The sequence below is a fragment of the Aplysia californica genome, unplaced genomic scaffold, assembly GCF_000002075.1.
Source record: "Aplysia californica isolate F4 #8 unplaced genomic scaffold, AplCal3.0 scaffold00486, whole genome shotgun sequence".
NCBI lineage: Eukaryota > Metazoa > Mollusca > Gastropoda > Aplysiida > Aplysiidae > Aplysia > Aplysia californica.
The window spans coordinates 356,301-382,972 of record NW_004797756.1 but is presented as its reverse complement, the minus strand read 5'-3'; the positions used below and the strand labels follow the sequence as shown (position 1 = coordinate 382,972).

The 26,672-nt window shown below is 38.1% G+C and overlaps 1 protein-coding gene across 1 annotated transcript in view; it reads right to left on the bottom strand.

Annotated features, from left to right (window-relative positions):
• Window positions 1-2,480: 2,480 nt before the first annotated feature.
• Window positions 2,481-26,672, bottom strand: part of LOC101853483 (N-terminal kinase-like protein) — a 26,955-nt gene continuing 2,763 nt past the window's right edge. Inside the window, exons 2-19 of the mRNA XM_013086623.2 lie at window positions 22,888-23,028; window positions 22,246-22,365; window positions 21,629-21,852; window positions 21,045-21,135; window positions 19,964-20,119; window positions 18,723-18,881; window positions 17,728-17,835; window positions 17,170-17,283; window positions 16,432-16,524; window positions 15,716-15,778; window positions 15,031-15,219; window positions 14,108-14,183; window positions 13,136-13,273; window positions 11,333-11,556; window positions 9,953-10,054; window positions 9,310-9,465; window positions 7,922-8,222; window positions 2,481-6,318 (exon numbers count right to left, since the gene is read on the bottom strand). Coding sequence (XP_012942077.1) covers window positions 6,158-6,318; window positions 7,922-8,222; window positions 9,310-9,465; window positions 9,953-10,054; window positions 11,333-11,556; window positions 13,136-13,273; window positions 14,108-14,183; window positions 15,031-15,219; window positions 15,716-15,778; window positions 16,432-16,524; window positions 17,170-17,283; window positions 17,728-17,835; window positions 18,723-18,881; window positions 19,964-20,119; window positions 21,045-21,135; window positions 21,629-21,852; window positions 22,246-22,365; window positions 22,888-23,028 — 2,616 coding nt within the window. The 3' untranslated portion in view covers window positions 2,481-6,157. The remainder of the gene's footprint in view (window positions 6,319-7,921; window positions 8,223-9,309; window positions 9,466-9,952; window positions 10,055-11,332; window positions 11,557-13,135; window positions 13,274-14,107; window positions 14,184-15,030; window positions 15,220-15,715; window positions 15,779-16,431; window positions 16,525-17,169; window positions 17,284-17,727; window positions 17,836-18,722; window positions 18,882-19,963; window positions 20,120-21,044; window positions 21,136-21,628; window positions 21,853-22,245; window positions 22,366-22,887; window positions 23,029-26,672) is intronic.

Genomic DNA, 26,672 nt, shown 5'->3' with positions numbered 1-26,672 from the left:
GCAGATCAAAAAGAAAACAAAAACAATACATTCTGTCATTGGTGAAACCAAGCTCCTTTCATTTTCATGACAACAACACCATCACATTCCTATTGATCAAGTAATCTGATTTTCTGATTTGTTTGTACTTTTATTGTCTTTATTAGTGAGGCAAACTGTGAGTATGAGGGCTTATTATTATCTTTCTACACTCAAGTCCAAGTATGATTTTTCTGTAGTTATCCATAACTTATAACAATTTGAACAATTTTTTTTTTTAAAGGGAGGATTATTTGGAGAGAAAAAAATCGTAGGCTATGTCAACACATTAACTTTTTTATGATTAACAAGTACAAGCAACCACAAAAATGATCAGCTTGTAAGATATATATAATATATAGCGAGAGAGGAATTGCTATACTATATCAGCTGTAACATCAGGTTATTTCTCTCTCACTACTTGTAAGTGTTGAAAAAGACTTCTTCCTTTGTCTTTCTCTTTATAGGTAGCATACATGCTGTGCGCAATTCGTTTTGCAGTCATCAGAGCGGGTAATTTAGGTGAAAGTATGACCATCAAGATCATATATATCGTCAATAAGCTGTTCAACTGCTCTAAGCCCACGAAGTAAATTTTTTACGGAAAGAGAAAAGATTGAATTCTTTTACAAATTGTACACATACAATATGTATCTTTTCTATCTTTTTCAACATTTATTTTGAAGAATTTCAACCAAATATTTCACCATATTGCTGGTTAAGAACAGTTTTTAAAAATCTATGAAAGTTTTGCGCTTAGTGCATTTGAACAGCTGGCCCACAGTATGTACAGTGGAGTCCACTTCAAGTATATTGGTACATGGAAAGAAGATAAAGTCCCTGATTTTTGTTTCTTCTTTGTCAGAAAGCTGGATTATTGAAATGCCCCTATTTATAAACCGAAATTAATTTTGAGGGTTTTGGTGTCTAAATCCCCACTAGCAACCCTCTAGACTCTAGTACCCAAATCCAAGTCAAAGTATGAGCTTCAAGACAGTGAAATAGAAGAAAGAGATGCACGCATTTGCGAGAATGAGAAAGCATGTGTATCGAATGAATCCAGCCAGAGAGGCATTGCTAGTGTTGTGTTTGCCTACGTGAATCGCACACATCAGTAAGCCCTACACACCGTGTATGGGCCTGTCATGAAGTAAGGTTAGAGACTGTATGTCTGTCACACGACCTTCCATTGGTCATGGACTATTGTCTCTGTGAAGATAGTTCATATAGGCCCTGTGCATGGGCACGTAATGGCACGTGGTGTGCTTCGTGATGTCACTGGCGTTGGGCTCTCTTTCTCATTCCTCCATCTCTACTCTTACATCTGTTCTGTGTAATTGTATGGCAGATTAAAAAGAAAGCACAGCGAGTACAGCCTGCCGCTCAAACTGCATTTACTGAAAGTGAAAGAGGAAGATGAGAAAAATAACTTCCAAAAAGTGAAATTTGCAACAAGAATAACATTCCCATCTCTACACAGTCGACAATCATCACTATTTGAGCTACACTCTATACCAGAAACCCGTTTAAACAAAATAAAATCTGGAGGTACGGCAGATTTGGGTTTAAGCAGACTCCACTGTATTAGAAATTATTAGTGTGTTCTGGACAAAACAATAATTCTGTGGGTTATAGTGTTATACTTAAAGAGCGATATATATAAATAATCTATATATTATTTCTTTGTGTTTGTAAATATTACAATAAGTATAAGCAGTTGATTTTTCCAATCATTTTTTTAAAGTGTGGGCGACAAGTTTAATGGCCTACGAGATATTTTTATAACATGATAATAAATGCACTAGAGTCATCCATGATGACAAAACTTCTCATGAAATTGTTCTAAACGAGCAATACCTGTGTTATTTTATAGTTGATTTTGTAACAGTGCAATTATTAACTTTTGTTATTGTAGGCTACTTTGTTGGAATTAAAAATATGAAAACCCCAAAAATGAAAGGATTTGTTGGGTTTTTCTTTACATTTGTGAGAATTCAACATTGATATATTTTGTCAATAAGGGTCAATGGTATGCTGGGAGAGCAATATGCTTTTAGTGTTATCATCAAGTATCCATTTTGAATACAAACATTTTAAGGACACTAAGACGGCCATTATGTTTCCGGTGGAAAAAAGGGAAACTTACCTGGAAAGAACAAAGGAAATGGAAAGACAAGACAACACAGTAGAGCAACAGCCTTTCGCCAGCTACAAGATCACAAGAAAATATGTGTGTGTGCCTGAAGAAAGGTACCCAAAGTCAGATTTTAAGCCATTATGAGTTAGGGGTTGTACCTAATAAGAACATTCAATGCTGAACACAGTGGTTTTTATAATTTTTTATATCTTAAGTACTTTTTGAGATTTTGCGAGGTAGGGCATAAAGTATAAAGATCTAATTTTGAAAAAATTAGCTTTTAAGTTTAGAACACGTAGCCTACAAACTAGAAAAAAAATAATGATTCAGTTGATTCTAATGTATTTATTCATGGAAAATTCATTTCCAATTGGGCATTTATTTGACATCAATATATCATAATTAGAATTCCATGGTAAAACATAGCGGGGAAGAGAAAACATGCTTCAAGAATAGATTTTATAACACCTTTTAAAAACAGTTTTCATTATCTACTTTATGACCTACCCTACCCTCAAAATAAAATATTTAGAAGTCAAATCAATGAAAACTCTTTTAACAGATTGTAAACAAACAATGGTGGAACTATCATTTTTTTAAGGAAACACAGTTTGGTCAAAAAAGTGATTTTTTGTCATAAATATCAGCTTGTAGCTCAAACTGGTCTGTGGCGACTTTTGGTACCTTTCTTTAGGCACACACACATATGGTAACCAAGTTATGTCACCTTCTTAAAAAAACAAAATCCCAAACCAGTAAAGACAGTTTATTTATAGTGGAAGGGTTTTATGAAACTCTGCCTTTATGAGCATGCAGATAAAATGTCTTGCATAGTAGTATTGGGTATGCCTCGCCTTGTCACAACTAGCCAAGTTGTCTCCATTCTTCAAAACACTTATGTTTTTTCTCTCACGAAAGATTGCAACTCAAAGCAGTTAGCTGCTTAACAAGATAATTTGATATGATGTATCTTAAATAAAATGCAAGCCTTTAAAACCGCATAGCAAAATAAATTCCTCCACCATGATTGAACATACTGTAACAAATTTGCAAACTATTTCTATAGATCTCAAACTTAAATGTCTTGCAGGAGAAATGAAAGGTCTGAGTCTGAGGCAGAAAACATTCTGGCAGTAAGTCCCACAGAAGCATGAATACCAAGCAAGAGACAAATTTAAAAAGATGGACACACTAGCCTTTTAAAAGATCTAACTTGTAAGAAAGTTTGTAGCTGCACAGTTGACAAAGAGCATTGCATAAGAGCTCCCCCCCAGTCCCTTTGTCCCTTGAGGTTGAGTTTACGCTTAACATTAACACAATGTCGACCAACACTAACAGCTTCTGATCTATTTCTCATAATATGAGTCCACTTTCGTCTTTTGTGTTTCTTCCAGAACATTTTTTTGCCCTCTTCAGTAAGTTACTTTTACATAGATACATGTACAGTAACATCCTAAACCACAGGTTTCAAGGAACTGGAAAATTTCTTTGTGTTAAGCTGATTTGGGGTAAAGGGAAGTTGCAATGATAGACTAAAGAGGGGGGAAAAAAGATGGATTTGAAATCCTTTCATGATGATAGTATTTTATGCTATAGAGCTTCATGTTCAACAAAGTCTATTGCAGTTTCTTGTAACTCCTTACATGTTATAAAACCCTCAGACTTTACATTCAAGCTGATTCCTAAAGCATCGATTAACCTTGAATCCACAACACAAAATGAAAATTGTATGTAAATTACCCTTTACAATTATCTTTAAATATCAGTAACATACAAAGAAGAAAGATTCCTACACAAAACCTTTGGCTGCTGTTGAATACAGACATCCATGAAGTATCAAAAATATGATAGACATGTGAAAATTGCACATCGAGTGATAGAAGAAGAATATAAACAAAGAGGGACATTAAGTTAATATTTTAAAATTAACTCCTAAACCATTTTACAACCTACAAGGCACACTTCCAACTCATCAGCTGGAGCAAATAATGATACACAGTGGAATCCATTCACATTTAAATACTTGGGCTCATAAATATGACTTCAAATGTACATAGGTTTAATACTTGGGCCAGTGATAGGTAAGCAAAAGTTGATTACAAGTATTTTCCTGCCCAGAAGGGTTCTTTTTCTACCGTTGTCTCACAACATAGCTCTTTGTTTTATCTTTTTAAAGTCATTCAACATGCAAATATTTTTTGTCCCTAAGAACTAAAGCTGCGATTAAACTACGGAAAATCCCAGCTCTGATCCTTATTGGTTTTTTAAAATTAACAGTAAGCCCAGATTTGTCAAATTTTGCTTTTATTTTCAACCTGTACTTGAATATTTGATATGTCAGAATTATCAACTAAGACTAAAACTTCAAAGTGCAAAAACAAGATAAATTTTGAACCTCAACTTAAAAAATAATTGGACATATATATGTTGTTGTGTTGTAAACAGTTATACAATGCCAGTATGTAAATGTTTGATACAACTGAATTCCACTGTATGTAACATGACAGTGTAGTGTAGGGGACTAGCTATTTAATGAAAAGCAAAGACAGGAATACGAGCCAAACAAATTTATACCCATGTCCATTTTCAAGCATTCCAGCAGTGAGAACATATCTAACCATTCACACTAACAGTAATAGACATCTAAACAAACAATTCGGATAAGCTGTTACTTGAATTGTCACCAGGACGGTAGGTAAACATGTTACACAAATCAACAGGAACTGTCACTAAGAACAGAAAATTTACAGGCTGAATCAAAAAACAATTTGCTATCAAGTCAGACCAATAAATCATCTACATAGTAGATAAGACAAAAACCTTGTGTCCGCATCTTATACAATTCCAGGCCTGGTCACACATACCCACTCGCAGAAAATTCAGAGCACCTAGAATAAAAATTAAAATCTTTTGGTGAGAGAAGTTTTTCATTTTCTGACCCTAAAATTTCAAACTCCTTGCCCCAGGACTAGAGAGAAACAAATCCTTATACCAGTACTTTTAAAGCGATTGCTTAAAATTCATTTATTAAAGTCTTAGGTGGAGTGTGTTAGTGGGTGCTGATATGTCTTGTTTTCACAACTGTCCTTATGAGTATATAACTCATTGAGTATATAACTCATTTATCACTGAGGAAATTCTTCCTTATAATATAGTGAGCGTTGAACTAGCTTTGTTGTTTACGAGAAATGTTTTTTCTTGTGTGAATGAGGTAAGTAATCATGTCATCAATGTAAAGCCTTCAGAGCTTATACTTGTATGTGATAGCATGCTAGGTAAATGGAATCTAATCTCATCATTATTATTATTAAGTAAGAGTAAAAGACAAAAATACAACAAGCTCCTGAGTCTCGGAGCAGTGAGCAAAGCAGAAGAGGCATTCGTTCTTCTCCATAGAAAATCTGAAAATCTAGTACTGGTAGAATACTTGAGTCTACACACAAAATCGAAGTAATGTGAACTGATTTCAACAAGTGTTGACTTGTAAGCGTAATTGTACTGCTATGAAAATGGTGAGTACGCCCAAGAGGATTAGAGAGATTCACTGCTCTGCTATTCCTCTTGATTCTACCAGTGTCTTACTTATTTACTCAGGATGATAATTGTAAGACTGTTGATTTATCAATCTGCATCTCTGTGACCCAATCTCTTTCAAACCAGAGACAGAAATAGATATCGTTTTCCTTTTCTTCAAGCGAATACAGCTGAAGTTTGAACAATACAATTTGCACTACCGCACCAGTAATTTCCGCTCTGAATAGAATAAGAGTTGCACATCAGATGTGGATGATCAACAAACATAATCTGGCCACCCTGGTTTTGATACAAACAGACACAAGGTTTTTGACCTGCACAAAGAGTCCATTCAGATGTCGTCACACAGCATTGCAATCAAAATTGTGGGTCAGAGACTAGCTAAATTTGCCAAAAATACCAGAGATACAACCCAAAAAGCAAAAAAAAACCTCCAACAAATTCTCAACTTTGGCGTGTCAAATCATGTCATGAGAAGTCTGGCACTTTCTTGGCTCCAAGTTTCATGGCTCCACTAGACTTTCTGGCTTCTCTCTTTTCCTGCAACTCTTTCTGTCTTTGCTGTCGTTTCTCTGCCTTTTCCCTCTTAAGTCTCTCAGCCTCTGTCTCTCCACCTCTGGAGCTGGTACCTGAAAGTGGTGGGAAAACAATTTTTAAATTACCGTACCCCAAACAAGAATTACAGTAGATCTACACTATTTAGACGGCTGAAAAATTCAGCGACCATTCCACCTGTGTGTTTCTCGTGTATAGGTTCTTTGCCATGGCAAGCTAAAAATATAAGTTCCATTCTAAAATGAGTAAGTTTTTAAAAATAAAGTTTAACCATAGGCCTATTTCTGATAGGATGTTGATTTCCAATCTGTGCAGGCTGGCTCTAACAACAGGTCAAGCAGTCCGACTCCTAAATTATCTAAATTCGGTTGATAGGAACATAAAACACTCACCATTAGGGACCAGTCTAAAACGAGATATAGTCCAAACCGACGGTCACATGTGTAAATGATTACCATGAAGTCTATTTTCAAACTATTCAAAATCATAACATTTCTTGAATCGTTTCTTCTTGCCTTTAAAAGTGCAATGAGCATCCAATAAAACTAGGTTTTGGGCTATAAACATGTAATACTTAATTTTTATAACTATTATACTATTAACAAACTTTTAACATCTTCAATTTCATTCCCTGATTCTTACATAAAGTCCCTCTCAAAGCGGCGGATAGCAATAGTTTTTAAAATTTCAAACAATGCCATCATAAAAAGCTCATGATCTGATCCATCACACCGGGCCTATATGTATAATTTATGAATTGAGAGATTTGCAGCCTCTCTACTGTCTGTTACAATTTGCACCAATCATGGCTTCAGAAGATGTAGAATAGAAGAATGATTACTGAGAAGTTGAATCCAATCAGTACACTATTTCTTTCATTGTTTTTTCGGTCCTTTATTGAGAAGTGTACGTCTAAAAGAAGTGACAGTGTATTTGTACGTCTAAATTATACAGTAAAAAAAAACCTCATCATATGACGAAAACGTGCGTTTAGGCGGAGACTACTGTACTACATCTCTGAACAAAAAGGATAATTCAAGAAGAACTGACATGAACAAAAACAGTATTTCCTGTGTCTCTGGGGAGCCTTTTATATATATATATATATATATATAATATATATACTGCAAAACTACATACAATACAGTATTGAAGCTTATGTGTTGTGAGATGCATTTCATGTCATTTATTCAGAAGATAATAATTAAAAACAAGAGGTATAATACCACCACCATCTAATAATAGAGGGATGAAGTAATTCCATCAACGGGAACAAGGGAGGATACTGTGACTGAAATCCCCATTGGGGCATTCTTAATTTTTAGGAGTCTGTGCGGCTCTTCATCCACTTGGCCACTCGAGATTGACAAGAATCTAGAGGTCCTGCCTCATAAATAGTAGGCCTATAACTGTTGAAACGGGCTTTAAACCCAAACAAAATGTATATTCGTAACACTTTGGTATCACAAGGCTCAAAGAGTAAAAACCCTTGTCATCAAAGGCAAAGGCATTAGGGGGAAAATCCAAAGAAACTGGGTGGTAAACATGGCTAATTGGCGAGATGTGGCGGCAAAGTGTTAATACTTTTTATAACTACACAGCTTAAGTTTCCATGCTCAAAATACATTGTTTGCCAACCAAATCGACAACATCCACCTCAATAAAAGTGTTGCTCACCTTCAAGACCACCCCACTCGTCACCTCCCCAGCCACCACCACTATCGTCATCCCAGCCGCTGGTTCCTCCTCCACTTCCTGTTGTGCCACTTCCTATTCCTTGAGTCGATGCGTCATCTCCCCAGCCCGCGTCCTCCCAGGCGCCAGTAGACGGCTTGCTGAGTTTGCGGGCCGATGAAGGGGCTGGAGAGGGAGATTTTCTTGCTGGACTAGATCTGGCCGGGGAATCCCTTGGAGGCGTCTGTCTCGGGGGTGTGTCGCGGGACGGAGTGCTGGATTTCGATCTTGGTTTTTTGGTACTCTACAAATATATATTACGTCAAATCATTCAGTATTCAACATTCGCTTGGAAAAATGAACAGTATTATCTTATTAAGACATTGCTTTTAAAACATTTTATTAGACTGCATATCAGTCGAGCCTTTCAAATGAGTATGTCAATTTAAAAAATAAATTAAACATTTTTTAAAGGAGAACGATTATTAAGAAGGTTGTACAGCTACAAGTTACACGAAGCATAGTTGCGACCACAATATATATTATCTAGAGCAATCCACTTAGGGCTAACAGTTATTCTGAAAACAGTAGTAAACCGAAAGAAAATAAAATCCCCGATACTTTTCCTTCTATTTAAGCGACCTCTCTAAACAAATACCTGTCTAAACCAAAGAAAATCCGACAGCCCTGCAGACTTCGATTAAAGCTGACTCCAATGTACACACATGATGTAGCCTACTTTAAAAAAGAGGTATGTTCAACAAATTGGGAACTACTGTGAGTTGAACAACTATGACCCCTCTTTGCCAGGAAGCAGAAAACAAAGGAGAACAGAAACAAAAACGTAGGAGGAACAGTTTAGCTCCCAACACCACCAACATTAACGCAGAGATTGTCTGGACAATACTAAGAATTAGAAGAAGCAAGTCTCCCAAGTCTTATTTTCCAATTTTTTTACTCACAAAAAAAAGAAAGGAAAGAAAAGGGAGAAAATGGGTTTGCAACTCCCCAGCTGGCACCTTTCTGAGGTCAAAGCAGCACCCATTCTGTATAGATTCTATTTTAACTACTTTATACATGGTATATTCTGCCCAGCAAGCCCCTATACCTATACGAAAAGTCGACTGAAAGTCTTTCAAGCTAGAAACAAACAATGAAACTTCCACAATGCGGAGCTTGTCTTCAACATAACTTCTCTACCTGTCTAGCTGGGTGTTCAACACTCATTATAAAAACCCTACATTTTGTTTCATAATTTGAATCCGCCTCAGAGAAAGACAAGCCTCCTAGAAAAAAACACTGGGAAAAAAACTCAGGACCGGTAGTTGTTGAATAATGCTACAAATTGGTAAACCGATTCTGGTATTCTCATAGCGCTAAAAACCACATACCACCACTGAGTTGAAGAAGTCACCACCTTGTTCATCTTCACCGCCCCAGTTGTACGAGCCAGTGGTAGGAAGACCTGAGCCCCTGGTAGAGACAAACTCATCCTCTTCAGGTTTTAGCTTTGTTCTGTCAAAAGGATCTGAGGGCTTTGCAGCAGGCTGAAAAAAAGTCAGGGCAAAAGGCTGGAAACAAAACCTATAGAGTAAATATCAATAGATCCCTTCTAACTTTATTTCTTAATTCATGGCAAAGATCCTGTCATTATACTTAGAAAAGAAATGATGCATGTATCTAAGTTTAACGCGTGAGTGAGTGAAAGAGAGAGAGGGGGGGGGAGAGAGGGGGGGGAGAGAGGGGGGGGAGAGAGAGAGGGGAGAGAGAGAGAGAGAGAGAGAGAGAGAGAGAGAGAGAGAGAGAGAGAGAGAGAGAAAGAGAGTGAGTGTGTATCTTTGTGAATATATATGCCAACACAGTCCTACAGTCCTCTCACTCCTCTCAGCACTAAACAGACACTGATGATATAGCCTTGAAAATATAAAATTTCATCCCCCACCCCCTTCAACCTTATCCCTTCTCCTCCTCCTCCATCCCCTCAGACTTTCAAAATTACAAAGATAAGACACAATGGAAAGGAAAAATAATTACCTTAGCTGAAAAACCAGTATCCTCCAAGCTTCCCCAATCCTCATCATCGTCCCATCCGCCACCATCAGCAGCACTGGTGATATTGTCTCCTTTGCTGGATTCCTACAGAGAGGAACAACAAACCAAACAGGGTCAAGTTTAGAAGAAACCTACACTAAGCTGGCACAGCAGCAGTTATATTCCAACTATAACTGACTAAGGCAACAATATTTAAGAAACGAGAAGCACATCCACGCAATAATGGTCATCTACGCCAGAGGAGATAACCCAGTGAACAGAGACAGGTGGAAAACCCTTCTTTGAGGCACATACTCTTCGTACCTAGTACTAGGGTGAAAGAGGGGAATTATGAAAGCAGAGAAAAAGCAAGACAGACAGACAGAAACAAAAAAGGGATAGTGAAGGAAACAAATGTACTGAAAATTCAGAAAAGAGAAAGGAGCAGACCATACAAAAAAAAAACCACCCACAGAAACCCCACTCTATTCTTTTCTATTATAATGGTGCCAACAAGCCTGTCAACAGTAAGATTTTTATATTTCAAGAACCTGGACCTCTGATCTAGCACACAAACTTAGACAGGATCAAGACCCGTGAGTACAAAGCCATGACAAGTGTTCTATTTGTTTTTGTTTTTGTATTTGTAAAGTGTTTTACGGCGCTCGCAACTGCATAGGTCATATGAGCGCGCGGGACACACCTAATATCTTCAGTTGGTAGGAAATTTTGAATTTTGCCCGGGTGGCGGCCGAAGCCTACTCTTATCGATTTTAGACCACCAAGGGATCTTTAACGTGCGCAACTTGCACACGGGCCCTCCGAGATTTTTCGCCCTTGTCCGAGAAGGCTAGGTGTAGATCTTTCCTACCAGAAGATCAGGGGTGTGGCAGAAAGACAGCAGTAAGGAGGAGCCAAGGAGTAGCAGTAGAAAGGCTGCAGAAAGAGTCAGGAGCCCAGAGGAGGGGGCAAAGGAGGTGAGGGGGTGGGGGCAGAAAATGGAATTGAAAGCAGACAACAGAACATTGCTAGAGAGCAGGAAAGGAGGTGAAAGGAGACAATTTTAGAGAAGAAAATTTTTCGGTTGCTACCCGGATTCGAACCCGGGACCTTTGAATGAGAGGCCAACACCTTAACCTCTAGGCCACGAGAGCCCCCCCAAGTGTTCTATGCAGGTCAAAATCTAAAAGTACAGTCAAACATGCCGTAACAGCCACCTGTCAAAAGCAATAACGAGAGCAAATGACCACTTCCTACTTGCCCAATTGAGTTTATTTTTCTACGCTATCATAATGACACCGTCCAAGGCATTAATCTGCCTAAAACGACCACTTTCCTCCTCGACAATGCGTGGCATTCTTGAACAATTTCCACAGTACTCACATCTAAATCTCCCCAGTCCTCAACATCATCCCAGCCACCGCCTTTAGGTTCATCATCATCACTCTTGGTTTCTGCATCATCATCATCATCATCAGCATCTTGATCTTGAAAGCCAAAGTCAGATTTCTTGCTTGTGGCAGAGAGTCCAGATGCCGCTGAGGGAGCACTGGGTGTGGACGACGATTTGGAAGCTGGTTGGTTTCCTGCACTTGATGTTTCAGGAGCTGTAATACAAAAAAAACAAAAAATTCACCACATAAGTTTAGAATAAGTTTGAAGGGTTTTTTAACTCACTCACTGCCAGGCATTTCTCGGCAGGATAACTGAGGAATGCCAGGCTTTCGGGACCATTCTCAAAACCTCACTGTGAGCTTATTATTTTGTGTACAGCACTGAACTTTTCCACAAACAATGATATTGAAACATACTCAACAAATCCCAAAAAAATTTTGTGATACCTTTACCGAGTGAAATTTAACGAGTTTCTGAATATGAGGCAAAATCGAGCAAAAAAACTTTTATATAACATTTAGGTGCTTGGTACATTCAGTCGATATGCATGCCTTTATATCTTTATCTCTGCAAGAAATAGATGTTGTATCAACTGACAAATGTTGAAAAGTCACTTTGAAAAGATATCTGACAAATTTTATATTACTGGAATATCATTTAAGTCATCAGTCCACTCATCTTGAGCATTAACATCAGGGTGTGTGGTTGCAGGACGGGGCACGGCCACTGGGAGAGGGGTGCCACTATTTGAAGTTAGTTGTGTAGACATAGGAGGGTCTATGTCAGCTGTATCTGTATTCCTATCATTTGGGGTCTAAATCTACGTTGTGTGATCTTTGACGTTTGCGTGACGGGCCTGAACTGGGACAGGGAAGCATCGGATCATAGGTCTGAGCATGGGGAACACCCGATTCTAGATCTAGGCCTAGATCTAGCACAATTTTCATCTTCACTTGTGTCCGCACCTCTCCTATACTCATTATCAACTCTGTATGATGGTTCATCATCACTATCATCTGCAAAAAGATCTAAATCTGACCCTTTATTGACGAATGGGTCCCTCAATTCAAATTTTCCGACCTCATCGCCATCGTAACTGAGCGTCAGTAGTTTTTAGTTCGTTTCGGGTGAGTTCGAAAAAGTCTGATTTTTAAGTAGCTTATTCAAGGGAAGTTACTGCAACAATGTGGAATCGAAACTAAACTGGCTTATGTCGCCTACTTCTGACTGCCAAGCCCGAAACGCGTCGGGGAATGTTTGAAAAATAGTAGTAAAAACGCACCCGACGGGTTTCGGGTTTGGCAGGCAGCCGTCTACGCGGATCACCCGACAGGGTTCGGGTATGGCAGTGAGTGAGTTACGGGAATGAATTCATCATCCAGACACAGACAGACTACGACCAAGATGGCGCACTTTGCTCAGAGGTAAGAGTAAAGATGAAGGCAAAAAAGCAGCAACTGTACAGCTCTAACAAAATATCACACAAGTAGGCTACACTTACCCGTAAGAATAGGGGGTGAGGTAGTGGAGCCAGGGGAGGGGACAGAATATTTAATTATCACACCCCTTCTCCTCCCTACCCCCCCCCCCCCCAAACCGCCACGACTTTGGTTTTAATTTTAGACTTTTACAGTCACAGTGAATGAAAAAAAAAAACCTCCACAAAAACCCCCCCAACACACACTGACCCTGATTCTGAAACAGAAACAAATTGGGCTGAAAAGAAGCATTAAACGCAACCAAAATTTAAACTAAAAGTGAGCAATATCAACAATATCAAGCACAGTTTACTTTTGGTAGCCCCTCCTTGAGGCTTTGGTGTGGACTTGTTATAGATCTTGGAGGTGAGAGAGGACATGCCAGTAACTGCCCAGCCCGCCCAGCCAGAGGATGCTGCACCCGATGTGTTGCCGGACATCACTTCTTTCTCTGTGGAATGGACGGCAGGTCATTTTTTAAAGTTCTTTTCTTCGACTGGTTGTAAATGGTCTATATATTAAACAAAACTACTCACGAAGCAGAGACCACATAAAGATTGTTGAAGCTTGAAGAGATGATAAATGAGATGGAAAAAAAAATGTGCACAATTGTTGTATTGCATAGCCTTGCAACACTGTAAAGTTACTTTAGAGCCGCAACATACAAATTTAATGTCTACCCATTTTCATTAGGACAGAGCCAAATGGGTAAATTCATGTAAAGAGCCTTTCCTAAGGACTAAACATCAAACCAAGCTGGGCCTTAAACCTGCATACCCGCTATCTCACAATTATCAGTACCGTTACCTAACCACTGGAATTCAGACGTAACAAGATATGAGACAAAAGTATTAACTAAAAAAAAACCTGAAAAGAATAATTATTTTGAGCTCGGGTGCCTGATGGGTCAGCAGGTAATTAGCAACATTTCATACAGAAAAAAATAATTACCTGTACAAACAACCACTTCCCACCCCCGTAATATTTTTTTCTATGTTATAATGACAATGTCCATTAGGAGACCACCTGCATAAGATGACCACATTTCTCCTTGACAATGAGTGGTCATCTTAGACAGGTTTAACTGTGCATTGAATTTTTTTTAGAAGGACCTCTACTACGACAGTATAAACTAACTTAACTAACTTAAACCTAAATAGCCTTTTTTTTCTGAAATCCTATGTCCATATTTGACAGCCGAAATTATAACCTATAACATGAGCAATTTAAAACAGATTATACTAAGAATGTGTGAACACTCCCTTTTACTTTTTTTAATACTCACCATATTCCTGCTCCAAATCAGGATCCTCAGAGACTTTTTCCAGCTTCGAAACAAATCCTTTGATAGTTTTGAAAGCCTGTGGGAGGGGAAAAATACCCAGTTACCACAAGAAGATATGGTTAGGTGCACCCTTCTAATCAAAATCTCTTACAAGCTACTTTCTAGTCTCCTAGACAGTAACAATGTACATTTTTCCATTTCTTGTCTCATGTTTCAAATGACGTTCCCCGATTGAGGTAAAAGTGGCCTTGACAGCACATCACAGGGGATGTGTGCAGAGAAGTCAGATCAGGCTAATCTTCTCCTCAAAATGTCTGTTGCAACTGGGGTAAAGGGATGTGCGGGGCTGACCTAGCCCGGGAGGTGAGGCTCTTTCCATCTTTTCTCAGTTGACATCTCTTTTCTTTGGATCTGATGCATCTCTCTTCAAATTCAGCAACTTTAGATCTTATTAATTTAAGGATCACACAAGGATGTCTTGAGCACCTTCTTCCCAGGTGGTATGGGAAATGTCACATTGCTTTAGGGATGCCTTCAACAAATCTCTGTTGCACTTTTCCTGTCTGCCAAGAAAGCATTTGCCAGAAATTTAAATCAACTCACCATAGCATAATCTATTTGGGAGGCGACAGTTGTCTGTCTATGCAGTGAATGTGACGAGCTCACTGAAGCTGGGAACACAGTAAGATGGGGTGGATGCCCTGCACCTCAGGCTATTGGGGCACCTCAGTGTCTGGAACTCTGTCTTGCCCCTTGTTTCAAAAGGAAACTGGGTAGAGAGCACTCTGATGTGGTCTGTTACAACTTTTTCATTTTATCTTCAAACCATATTAAAAGATAAAAAAGGAGGAAAAATGTGGATTTTAAAATTACAAATCAAGATCAGCAAGGCAAGTTTCAGGTGATACTATAACATCTCTCACCTGGTCTCTAACCCCTTTGTCAGGATCTCTTGTTATTGCACACAGGGCTGGCAGTAGACGCAGTGCTACCTCATTCAACTGATAGAAGTTCTGAGTGGCAGCAATACCCAAAATTCCTGCCTGTCTGGCAGGAGGGAACGGATCTTTCACCGCTCTCATGAAAGCTGAGCAAAGAATTTTCTGTCTCATCTGGGAAAAAGGGGAAAAAAATAATTTTTAAACAATAGAAAAAGAGAATCTTTTTTTAAGGTCAAATTAACAGGACACAAAGTATAAACTGTTATATAACCAAATAAAAATGTTATTACATTGAGGCACCCAATGCCACCCATCTCAGCCCCAAGGCAAACAGCAAAATCGATGTTAGTCTTCCACAGGAGCGCCATTCATATACTAAAAAACAGAATCCCTAATACATAAACAAATCTCTCTTGAAAAGTAAAAAGTAAAGAAATAAAACAAGAAAAGTTAAAACTTTTTCAAAATGTTTCATTTGAAACAAAATCTCGCACAACTAAGAGGAAATCCTTCCCTGCTCTTTATTTGTTCTCATATTCTTAATCAAATCTCAATTAGCTTTCAATACGTCTCTTGATGACAAAAAATCAAAACAGTAGTATAAGAAAAATGCAAGAATTAAAGGATGTTGAAGGGTAGCACCACAGGTCCACTGAGCGATACTTACAGCAGGATTGATGTAGCACGCAATCTTGCCCAGGCATACAGTCGTATTTGTTCTAATGCCACCCTGAATGAGAAGAACAAAACAGAAACAAGTTATCTGTTTGCCTTAAAAAAACAACGCATAGTTCACATTTTAAAAAATACTTGTAATCTTCTTGTCATATGAATACAAAGTGAGATTGAGCAAAGAACCGCTAGTAAGACTTTTCATTCATTGTTTGATGCAAAAACCCAATATCTACATTTCATTGTTAAAAAATACTTCAATTGAGAAGTCATAAAAGGTACAAGGAAAGAATGAATGGCAAAAGTAATAAGTGCACCAAAATATCCATCTTCAAATCTGCTCGACAAATAAAGTGAAGAGGGCTTCATCCTTCACACCCTTCAGAGTACTCAGAAATACAATGAAATATTTTTTTTTTCTGGTTATGTGATCAAAATACATTGTATGGTTGCTGCTTTCTAGAGCTTTAGTTTCTCTAACATAATTCCCTATTCTATATGAAACCCTTTTCATCAATGTCAATCCCGTGTTCTAATAAATCTTATTCCCCAGAGCTTATTTATTACACTCTTTAAAAATTACTAGTACTACTTGAAAAAAACCCAACCATCATACCAATTTCAAAGCTATCCTCAATTAAAGTAAGTCACATAAAGTTATTTATTGTTTGTTAACATTTACATATTAAAACAAAAGCCCTTCAAATTTACCTGGTCATCTTTGGCTTGAAGACGAGCAAACTGTTTCATGAGCTCCTCATTAAGGTTCTTGTAGTTTAGTTTTGGAGCCAAATGCAACATTGCCTGAAACAATGAACCATTGTAAAAGAAGTGCTTATAGAAAAAGTACACAAGGCGAAAAGCCTACTGATGACACTTCAAAAAGACAGACCAAGGAAAAGTCAATGTCAATCTGAGATGTAACATATGACAGACAAATCATTCATGGCATTGTAAGTCACGTTCAATCTAACTAATGTGCAAATAAGAAGGCAGAAATCAAATATGGACTGACCTACCTACACCGACAAAGTTAAAATATTATAGATCTGACCCATATAAAGGCTCTTTAAATTGAAAAAAAAAAAACCCTGTCAAAGCAGCAAAATACAGTTGCTGATAGTTTCTCCTTCCCAGACAAAAACTACATACTGTGGAAAAAAAAAGATTGTGGAAAAATAAAGATAAATTTAAATGAAACTGTATAAAAGCTGTAAAAACATAATCTGCACTCACAACATCCACCTAACATTAACACCACATAACTCAGCCATGAAGAACCAGGTTGTACGAATTAAAAATCAGACAAATGATCTAGGAAATATGACATTGAAATCTGGACCCCGAATTTTAAGAATTTCAAATTTGCACAAACTAAATTGAAGAATAATCTATTAACATTTCTTCCTCCTATCTGTAGCTAAAAGACCTTGAAGTCTACAACATTACCTTGATTGTACTCTCCCTGACCATAGGGTTTGTGTCCATGAAGCCACTGTTAACATGGGGGAAGATCTGGTCGTTGACAGTGCCCGGCTGTAGGTGCTCCACAAAGAACTCAATCTGCAGGGAAACATTGACAGGAAATTGATCATTATTGTAGCCCTCATTTTAAGAGCAGATTTAAAAAATGGAGGGATAAGTGTCACTGTAGAAAGATGGCTTTCAAGTTACTATTTCAAACAGAAGTCTAATAAGACCAACAGGTAGGTTTTATTCTACATTCAATACAGCATGGTTTACAGTATGATCGGCAAGAAAAACAGACAAAACAGTGAACACGAATCATGAGCAATGAAACATCAAAGAGATACACAAACAAGTTATTTATGACAGTCACTGAACACAAATGACCTAATAAAGTCAATGATTACCGAGTCAGAATAATCACAGCAATTTGTCACTATGAACACACAAAGACAAAAAAAGCACTAAAAAGAAGTAGAAGATGCTGACAACAGAAGGGCGTTTATCACCCATCAGCATTGGATCAAAAATAAATCATACCTGTTGCAGCAGTTTGACCCTAGTAGCTCTGTCCGGTGAGGAGAACAGTTTGACAACACAAGGGACAATCTTTTTCTGGTACTCCTCTGTGTCCAAGTGTTTTCCAATCTGAGATTTTAAAAAATATTATTTTTGAATATAAGTCCTAAAAATGACTGACACTTTTTTTTTTAAAGTTCCTTGAACACAATAGAAGCTCCTCCTGTCAAAGTGTTTCTAAATCTGTAATAAGAAACATTGTTCAAAATTTAAAGAAAGGCAAAACAATTTTCCAGTTGTACATACAAAATGCTAGCTCCTCGAGGTTGTCCAAATTAAATTCAGCCTTAGTTACAGAACAGCAAAGTCAAGAGTTAAATGTAGAAATAAAACTTAGATTTAACTTTCTTAGCTCAAGATTTGTACAACAAACTATCAAAGCACCATTGCATCCTTTGATTCGCATCATGACCATCGGGAAGGTAACGACTGGACAAAAGATATAAAAGTACCTCTCACTTCGTCTTTTCCCCGAGAACAACGTTCTGACAAAGTGTGCTGTCTAACTGACTCGTGTTGTGTTGAAATGATGTACAGCACAGTTATTGTCTTAGGAAGCCATTCACTGTATTTCACAACATTCTTTTACTCTGTTTCTAATAAGTGTTACCATGTCATGTTTTGAGGTCAGGAAAGGGAGAATGTGATGTATATTTTGTGTCACAAACTGAGGAAAGCACATTGTCAATTCCTTCCGATCAAGGCCCCAAAAACTACAATCAAAATTGTCCAAGACAACTTTGCACTGTCGAAGAGAAAAGTGGCTGCCTCAGACAGGTGGACATCTTGGACAGTGTCATTATGTTTTAAAAACCGAAAGGGTGAAACGGGAAGCGTTCATTTGTACATATGATTGTCTGCGACAGATGGCTAATAGAAGTTCGACTGAATATCTTATCCTGTGGCTTATTCATTTTCTGTGGCTCATGAGCTCAGTGTTGGTTCCTCTTACTCACCTTAAACATAGGAGCTAATACTGATGAGCCAGCATTCCCATACTCAAAGGCATTGAGAAGCTGAGGCAAAATCTTGTTGCGACAGAATGCGGACGGAAATGAGTCGAGAGATGGAGTCAAACTGGCAAAGAATTTATTCTTCTCTGCCTGGTCTTTGATCTGGTAAATAGAGAAGAAAGAAACAGAAGGTCATCTTTGTCATCATCCATTTAACTCCTACCATCTTAATCATCACGTTAAATAAATATTTCCAGGACCTTAAAACATGTACAATCAGAATACTATCGAATTACTGTCAGAATACTGATTATGCACCAAGCTTAAATATTATTGCTAACAATAATTAATTGTTTATTGATATCATATGCATGTGACTGCGGGTCTGTTTGTGAGTGTAAGAGTATATTAGGTGTGTGCGTATGTACATATGTATATAAAAGAAAAGATGTGTGAAAGAGCGTGTGTGTGCGTGTGAGTGCATTCGTGTGCGCATGTGTGTGTGTGTGTGTATGAGGGTGTGTATGAGTGCGCATGTGTGTATGTCTATGTGTTATGTGATGAAACATCAAACCACCAATATGTCAAAGTCAGGACAATAAAGATTCATCTTAACTTATCTAAAATGAAATGATTTTTGTTTCAGTAAAAGTTTTGCGACACTTGCAACACAATAAGGTCATATAAGTGCCGAAGATTAGAGGTGTTAAAAAAGAGTAAAAATCACACCAAAAAAAGAAGGAGCGGAGAAAAAGAGGATAGATGTTTGATAGGAAAGAAGGAGCAAACTACACCTGAGCACCCTCCAGCCACCCACAATGAGATAACATCAGAAAGAAAAATGTAAAACAGGATATAGCAGGATGAAATATGACAAGATGACATGAAAAGCTATCACCGGAGATAACTTTTATTTTAGTTTTAGGAATTACTCTTCTGCTTACAACAAATGAAATCCCACATTCTCTTTCCTTGCATGAGTATGTATGCAAACACAAGGGAATACAAATTGTAGAGGGAGTTCACATTAATTATAAGGGAAACATATCGATGAAATATAAGCTCAAAATAGAAGAAACAAATTTTGTCAAACAAATAAGAAACACATCAGAAGCATTTACATGCAAAAATAATTAAAGAAATACTCCCATTACAACAACAACAAAAAATGACATTAACAATAGTCTACATAATGTAAAGTTCATGATGATCTACTTAAACATTAGCAGAATCGATGATCATACCTGAATTTCCTCCAGAAACAACATGGAGTCAACGAAGGTGTTATGCATAAAACCTCCGCGCTGTCTGCAGCTTTCTATGAACTTTGCAGGATTAGGCCTGGACCTGGGATTTGCTCCAACCAACTCACAGTAATTTGGGATGAGGCTCTGGGGGATCTATCATGAGAAACAAATGAAAATTGCATTTTCCAAAAGACAATTCACTCATTTACAAACACAACTTAAAAATAGAATAATGTGAAGATCTGAGGCAAAATACATTGACTCTTCGGGCACAATACCAGGCTTTATAGTACACATTTCCTAGAAAAAAATATTTATTTGTTTTTTGGACAGTACTTACTAATTTAAGCATGATCTGTAATAATTTCAAGAATGAAGGGTTATATGTCTAAGGTCCCTAAAGAAAGTGGACAGAGAGCCTTGAAAATTCCCCAAATAACCGAAGTTCAAAAATGTCATGTTGGGAGTTTTAAACTGCAGACATCGGCATTAAAGTATGGCACAATATCAGTAGAGCTAAAGGAGCATCCACAGACTTCTTACTTACAGTTTGCAACAAAAGGACCTGAGTGCTAAATATTACCTTAATAGGATCCGCAAGGATACCCCACCCGACTGCCCGTTGTGCGACTGCCAGGATGAAACAGTACCCCACCACCTCTTTAACTGCCCTGCACTTTGTGACCTGCGTAGCACCTACCTACCTGCCTCCCCAGACATCGGAAACACTCTATACAGCGACAAAGCACAGCTGATTAAAACCTGTCAATTCTTTGCCATATCGACAGACCGAAGGGCTAGAACCCAAATGGCCGCTGGATCGGAAAAGTAAAGTAAAGTAAAGTAAAGTGCTAAATATCATTCCGTTTCAAAACTAAATCCATAGCAGAATAAAACTAGGTCCCATTGTCACGTAAGAGCATTTCCTCAAGGTTGGTAAGTAGCCACTGATAAAAGGCAGAGGGCTATAAATGTCTCTTCAAATACACTCTTCCGTGAAGAAGGTAATATCAAACATTTGCTGAAAGCTACAAACACTTACAAGCAACTAAGAAAATCTGCTCTGATATGCACTCACCTTCCCAGGTGACTTGAGAGCTGCAGTGCGAGGTAAACTCTCATTGAAAACTTCCCAAATCAAACATCCCAGACCCCACATATCAGCAGACCTGTAACATAAAAAAATAAAAACCATAATAAAAAATGTGCATTGCCTATATTTTCACAATATTATAAATGACTCTGCCCAGTACATACTATGAATTAAAAATACAATCAAACACATGACAAACAGTTTAACTCTTAGAAGTCTGCAAGTATAAAGATGATACATTCTTTAAAAAATCCCAATTCATCATAATCATTCTGCACCTGGCAAATCCACATTTTTTTTTCTTGAACACTGTGGTGGGTAATACATGCATGTTATTTGAAACCTATTTTTTTATGCTGAAAATGTTAAACTTTCACTTATTTCAAACTAAATTTGCTGTGAAAAAGCAGGGAACAAGCTTACGGCTTGTAAGAGTTAATAGAACAAAGAAGCATTGAAAAATAAGCCAGGTAAAGGCAAATTTCTGTTTCAGACCTGTCATTGGAAGAATAAGAATAAAAACAAAAAGAAAAGCTTTCAAGCTGAACAATAACAAAACATGAACTTACCACTTCTCTGATTTTACTTTCCGGCCCTCTGTCTTTTCAGGTGAGTCATATCTTTCCAGCAAAGGCAATATCTTCATGGGTGGGACACTGTCAGGCCCCTGCGCTGGGTACATATAGTCCACCCCACCCAGCTTCCACTCTCCTGCAGGATCCACAAATATCGATGCCATGCACACATTGTTGTGGATGAGACTGCAGTCGTTGACTAGAAAAGACAGACCTTTCTGAAAAAGAAAGTAAAGAAATCAGAAAATTAAATATGATTACCACCTTTTAGCATCATCGGGTCAAATCTTATAATTTTGTTCCTTCTGTAAATATGACATTTTACATAAATGTCTTCGAACATAGAAGGCCAGAGACTGTTAAACAGATTCAAAATATAGATTTTTAAGAAGTGTCTATATTTCCAATCATCAATTTTAATAATCTGTAACACTTTTCGCACTACATAAGAACCTTTTACAGTCTGAATAACCAGCAGATATATTTTCCATCCCTGCTTGTTCACCAGTCAGCTCAGTGCATGCATTATAATCATATGTTCCACTTAACATTATGATAAACAGAAAGTCACAGCAACAGTATCGCAAATGCACAAGACCTTCAGCACTTACCACAACCTGGTGGAGACCCCAAGATATGGCCACTTCATTGTGGCCTTCACTGTCATGGTCTCTTAGGTAAGTCTCTAGAGGTATCACAGGTTCTGTGGCGAAGTAGATGACCTTATCTGTCTGTACAATAAACAATTATATTAAGATTCTAATTTCAAAGAAGGAGCCTAAACTTACAAAATACAAATGCCAGAGACAAAATGGTAAGAATTCACACAGATCAATTAACAACGTAATATCTTAAATTAGTTTCACCACCCCTGACTGAAGTTGACTTGTAGTTCTATGACCAAGGAAAATCTTAAAGTCATCATGTTGACCTGACAGTACATTTATATAAATTTCACAGGAAACATCCATTTTTAACACGAGTCTCAATGATCAAGATTATTAAAAGCATTGCATTAAATAAATAACATTTTTTAAACCAAATGTAATTTTATAGAAACTTTCAGTATCTATTCCATAAAGAATGGAATGACAACATTTGAAAAAGAATTTATGGACATAGGATCGGAAAATTAAATTTTTTCCATTAGTACGTCTCTTTTCTGCCCACAAGAATCCAAAAAGATTTGACATAATTTTGACCAATGAAAAGCTGCAAGATAATATCATTTTTTAAAATATATTCATCCTTACTTCCACTCCATCCAGGAAAGTTAAAATGTTGGGATGGCGCAGGGTTTTGATTCTCTTCAAAGAAGATTTTGCAGTCTGGACCTGGGTATCACTTGCTCCCTTAACATCAAAAGCAAAAATAGAAACAGGATCTCCGGTACTCTGAGGACAAAATAAAAGTGAAAAGTCAAACGATGAAAAGAAAGGATTTAAAAATTGGCTTCAACAAGTATTGCCCATTTGCTTCATAAACGGAAACTGATTTATTATCCCAAGCTCACAAATCCCTTAGAATGAAATCAATATAAAAATACTGAGTGTCATCAAATGTGCATTGTGTCATCTTTTTACACACCAAAAGTCCCGATTCGGCTGCAAATTATGGAATTTGAGTTGTAGGCATTTTTAGCTTCCTCAGCCTCTCCTATAACTATTTCATTGCATAAGAACCCCCAAAAGCCTTATTTCTTACCATACCGGCAAGTTTGTCACCACCATTTCCTCACAAAGTCAATATTTTATTTTTCTTAATTGGTCGTTTTTCTCAAAACGCGATTTTTCTCTATACCTTTTTAAATAACTCCACCATTTTTCATCCAACCTTCATGAAATTTTCACAGAATGAAGAAAAGATATAATACTAAAAATGTATGCGTTAAAATTTTGATATACGGAATAGATTTTTGTTGGTGGTGTCCGGAGTGTGGATTTTTACGGACTTTTGCAAATTTGAATACTACCTCAGGAAAAAATTCATTAAAAATTTTCCAATTCGTTTATGAAAAAATCAACAGACAAATTTTTAGTTCTAATGTTTGCTAACATGCATGCAAAAAAACAATCACCTTCCAAGATAAATAAGTACGGTTTTCATTATGTAAGACATGTCAACAAAATCCAACATGGCCGTCATATCCATGGATACTAAACTTTTTTCTCAAACTCGATTGCGGATTTTAAGACTCCTTACTATGATGCTTGTCATAAGTGTGAAATTCGGTCCACTAATATAGAGATATAGCCTTCAGGTGTAGCCACCCCCCCCACAACTTAGGAAGAATCTCCACAGTGCCACGTTAAACTGATGGTCTGTACAGGCCAAAGCTTTTAGATATATAATATATATAAAATATATATATATAATATAATATACAAACAGTCAAACCTATGTAAAACGAAATATCACGGGAGCCAGAAAAAAAATTCGTCTCAGACAGGGGAATTTAGTGGTGTGATTGGGGAGGGGGTTCAAAGGCCCAGCCAGTGGGATCAAGGGTAGCTTGTCTGGTCGGCAAGCAATCACGAGTGGTCAAAACTTCACACCTCTCAGCTGTTATCCTCTCTGATAAAGATATTCAGTCTTATTTATCCAATTACCACCCTTAGCCCAACCCATCGGCGTAATAAGTAGTCAGCCAATGCCACATCTCACTGTCCTGTAACAACGATTCAAGGAACTCTTTTCTCGGCTGGCTGTACAATCAGGGCGGCAGGCATTGGTCAAACTAATTTCACACCTCTGGCCTCTGGCTACCAATGAAAATTTCGGTGCTGGAGCACAACTCGAGCACTTTCACTGGCACTCGTGAGATTTCACACCCACACCACCCCTAACCATCTTCATCGTTCAGGGCTCACATAGATGGGGTAACATCTACCCTCAAATTGCACCCCTACTCCCCTTCCTCACCCAGCGACATGGTGTTGAGTTTAGAGTCGGGGGACGGAACCAAGCTTGCGAGTTTTGTTTCAAATCAGGGCTGAACGAGCAAAGTATTTTCCGTTTAAGACAGGTAAAACCCTCGGAAGGGAGCAAAATTTTCTTTCCGTTTCTGCATTGGACAGGTTTCCGTTTTACACAGGTAATTAAAAGAGGAATATATCAAGGGAGGAGTGGGGAGATTCTGTGATTCCGTTAAGACAGGTTCGACTGAATATATATATATATATTTATATATTATAAAATATAAGCAAGACTGCTCACTTTTCTGTGTTGCGAGAAAACACTCTGAGTCAGAGTGGTGTGGGTGAGAAATCTCCCCACTGCTTGATATTACAGTGTTTGAGTGGCATTCTAGCATGGAAACTTTCTTGGGTAGCCAGACGTGTGAGAGATGAATTTGAACAAAACCTACCATCCTAACCATACATCAATTCACTGTTATAACAATATTCACTGAGAAGGGAATGAAAGGCTTTTATAAATAAATATGTCATTTAATAGGTGGGGTTGAGGGTGGAAACAAGGATTATAAATGTTCTAGTGTCAATCATTTATTTCTCAGTTTTTAAAAGGTAGGGAGGAATTCCGTATTTAGAGCTACGACTAAGAAACAGTAGAATAGAGGGTTAGGTTTAGGGTTAGTTAGTGGTAGGGGTAGGGGTAAGGGTGGGGGTTGGGTTAGTAGGGGTTAGGTCAGGGTTGGGTTAGGTCTCTTCTTAAATTGTGTTTGTTGGGGTTGTCGCTCGTTTACAAAGGAAGTCCTTCTAAATGGCCAAACAGTGGTCCTGTGAAATGCAACCACTTACTAAAATGGTATTATAAGTAAGAATGATGGCATACCATTATCAGAGAGGCTACCACAGTACTTGGGAGGAGTGTGTGGAGTTGAGGTTTGACAACTGCTCGCCAACCGGACAGGCGACCGATGAAACTATCTTTGAATCTTGAACACCCCCTCCCCCTAACCTAAATCCCCCTGTCCAAGACAGAAAATGACTCAGATGAAATTTTTTTCTGGATCCCTCTATCAATTCCATGGGAGAAGCTTGACTGTAATTTTAACTCTCTCTAATAATAGGGTCTCTTCTTGTCATTCTACTCTAGATCCATGCCTAACTTTCGAGCCGACAAGTCATCACACATTCGGCTGTAAAACGACCCACCTGCCTGAAAGGCTGCTAATTTTAGTAATGTGATGTCATCACATTCTGGGATACCCATAGACTACTTTTAGAAGGCCATGGTGATACCGCATGAAATGACATGTTGGGTCAGGGCTTGACCTGTTATCCGTTTCGATGTGTTTCGAACGTGAAAATTTCACACTGGGACAGGATGGAAGATTGCTTTTAGATCATTGATGCTCAAAATCAGTAAGAACGCTGTTGCTTGAACTTGAAATTGAAACACAGTAAACGCAAAGACAAATAGGGCCTAAAGCGTACAAAAATAGCCGTAAGGAGGCCAGAAGATCCCCCCCCCCCCCTGGGTCCGATAAACAATGCGCAGAAGAGAAAGCAGCAGCATCATCAGAGCACCACGTCATATACATTAGGCCTGCCGGTATTCCTGGAAAAACATTGCACCAAAGCCTCATGCCATCAAAGATCTCTTGTAGAATCTTTGGTGTCATGCGTTTGACTATATTTAGATGTAGGCACCTGATTGGAGAGATATCTCAGTCTGACGTCACACAAGATGGCCTCCTTCCTTCAAAATGGTTTGCGACGTTCTACATTTAGTTGCACGTAGTCGTCACTTACAGAGTAACATGCGATGAAACGTAGAACGACGCAAACTATTTTTAGGTAAGGCGGCCATCTTGTTCGATGTCAGACCAGGATATACCCCTCCGATCACGTGACCACATCTAAGTATATATATAGCTAACCGCATGGCACCAAAGATGGTAAGTGTCATGTATATCAAGTTTAATCTAGAATCTACCTCTCGCTGTTGGAAGTTCTGATGGCCGAATGGACAGCACGTCTGCGTTTGAAGTCATGTAATTATTTTATGAGCGGTTCGATCACGGTCCCGGAAGGTTTTTTTTTTCTCTTTTCCTCCACCTGACTGACCAACA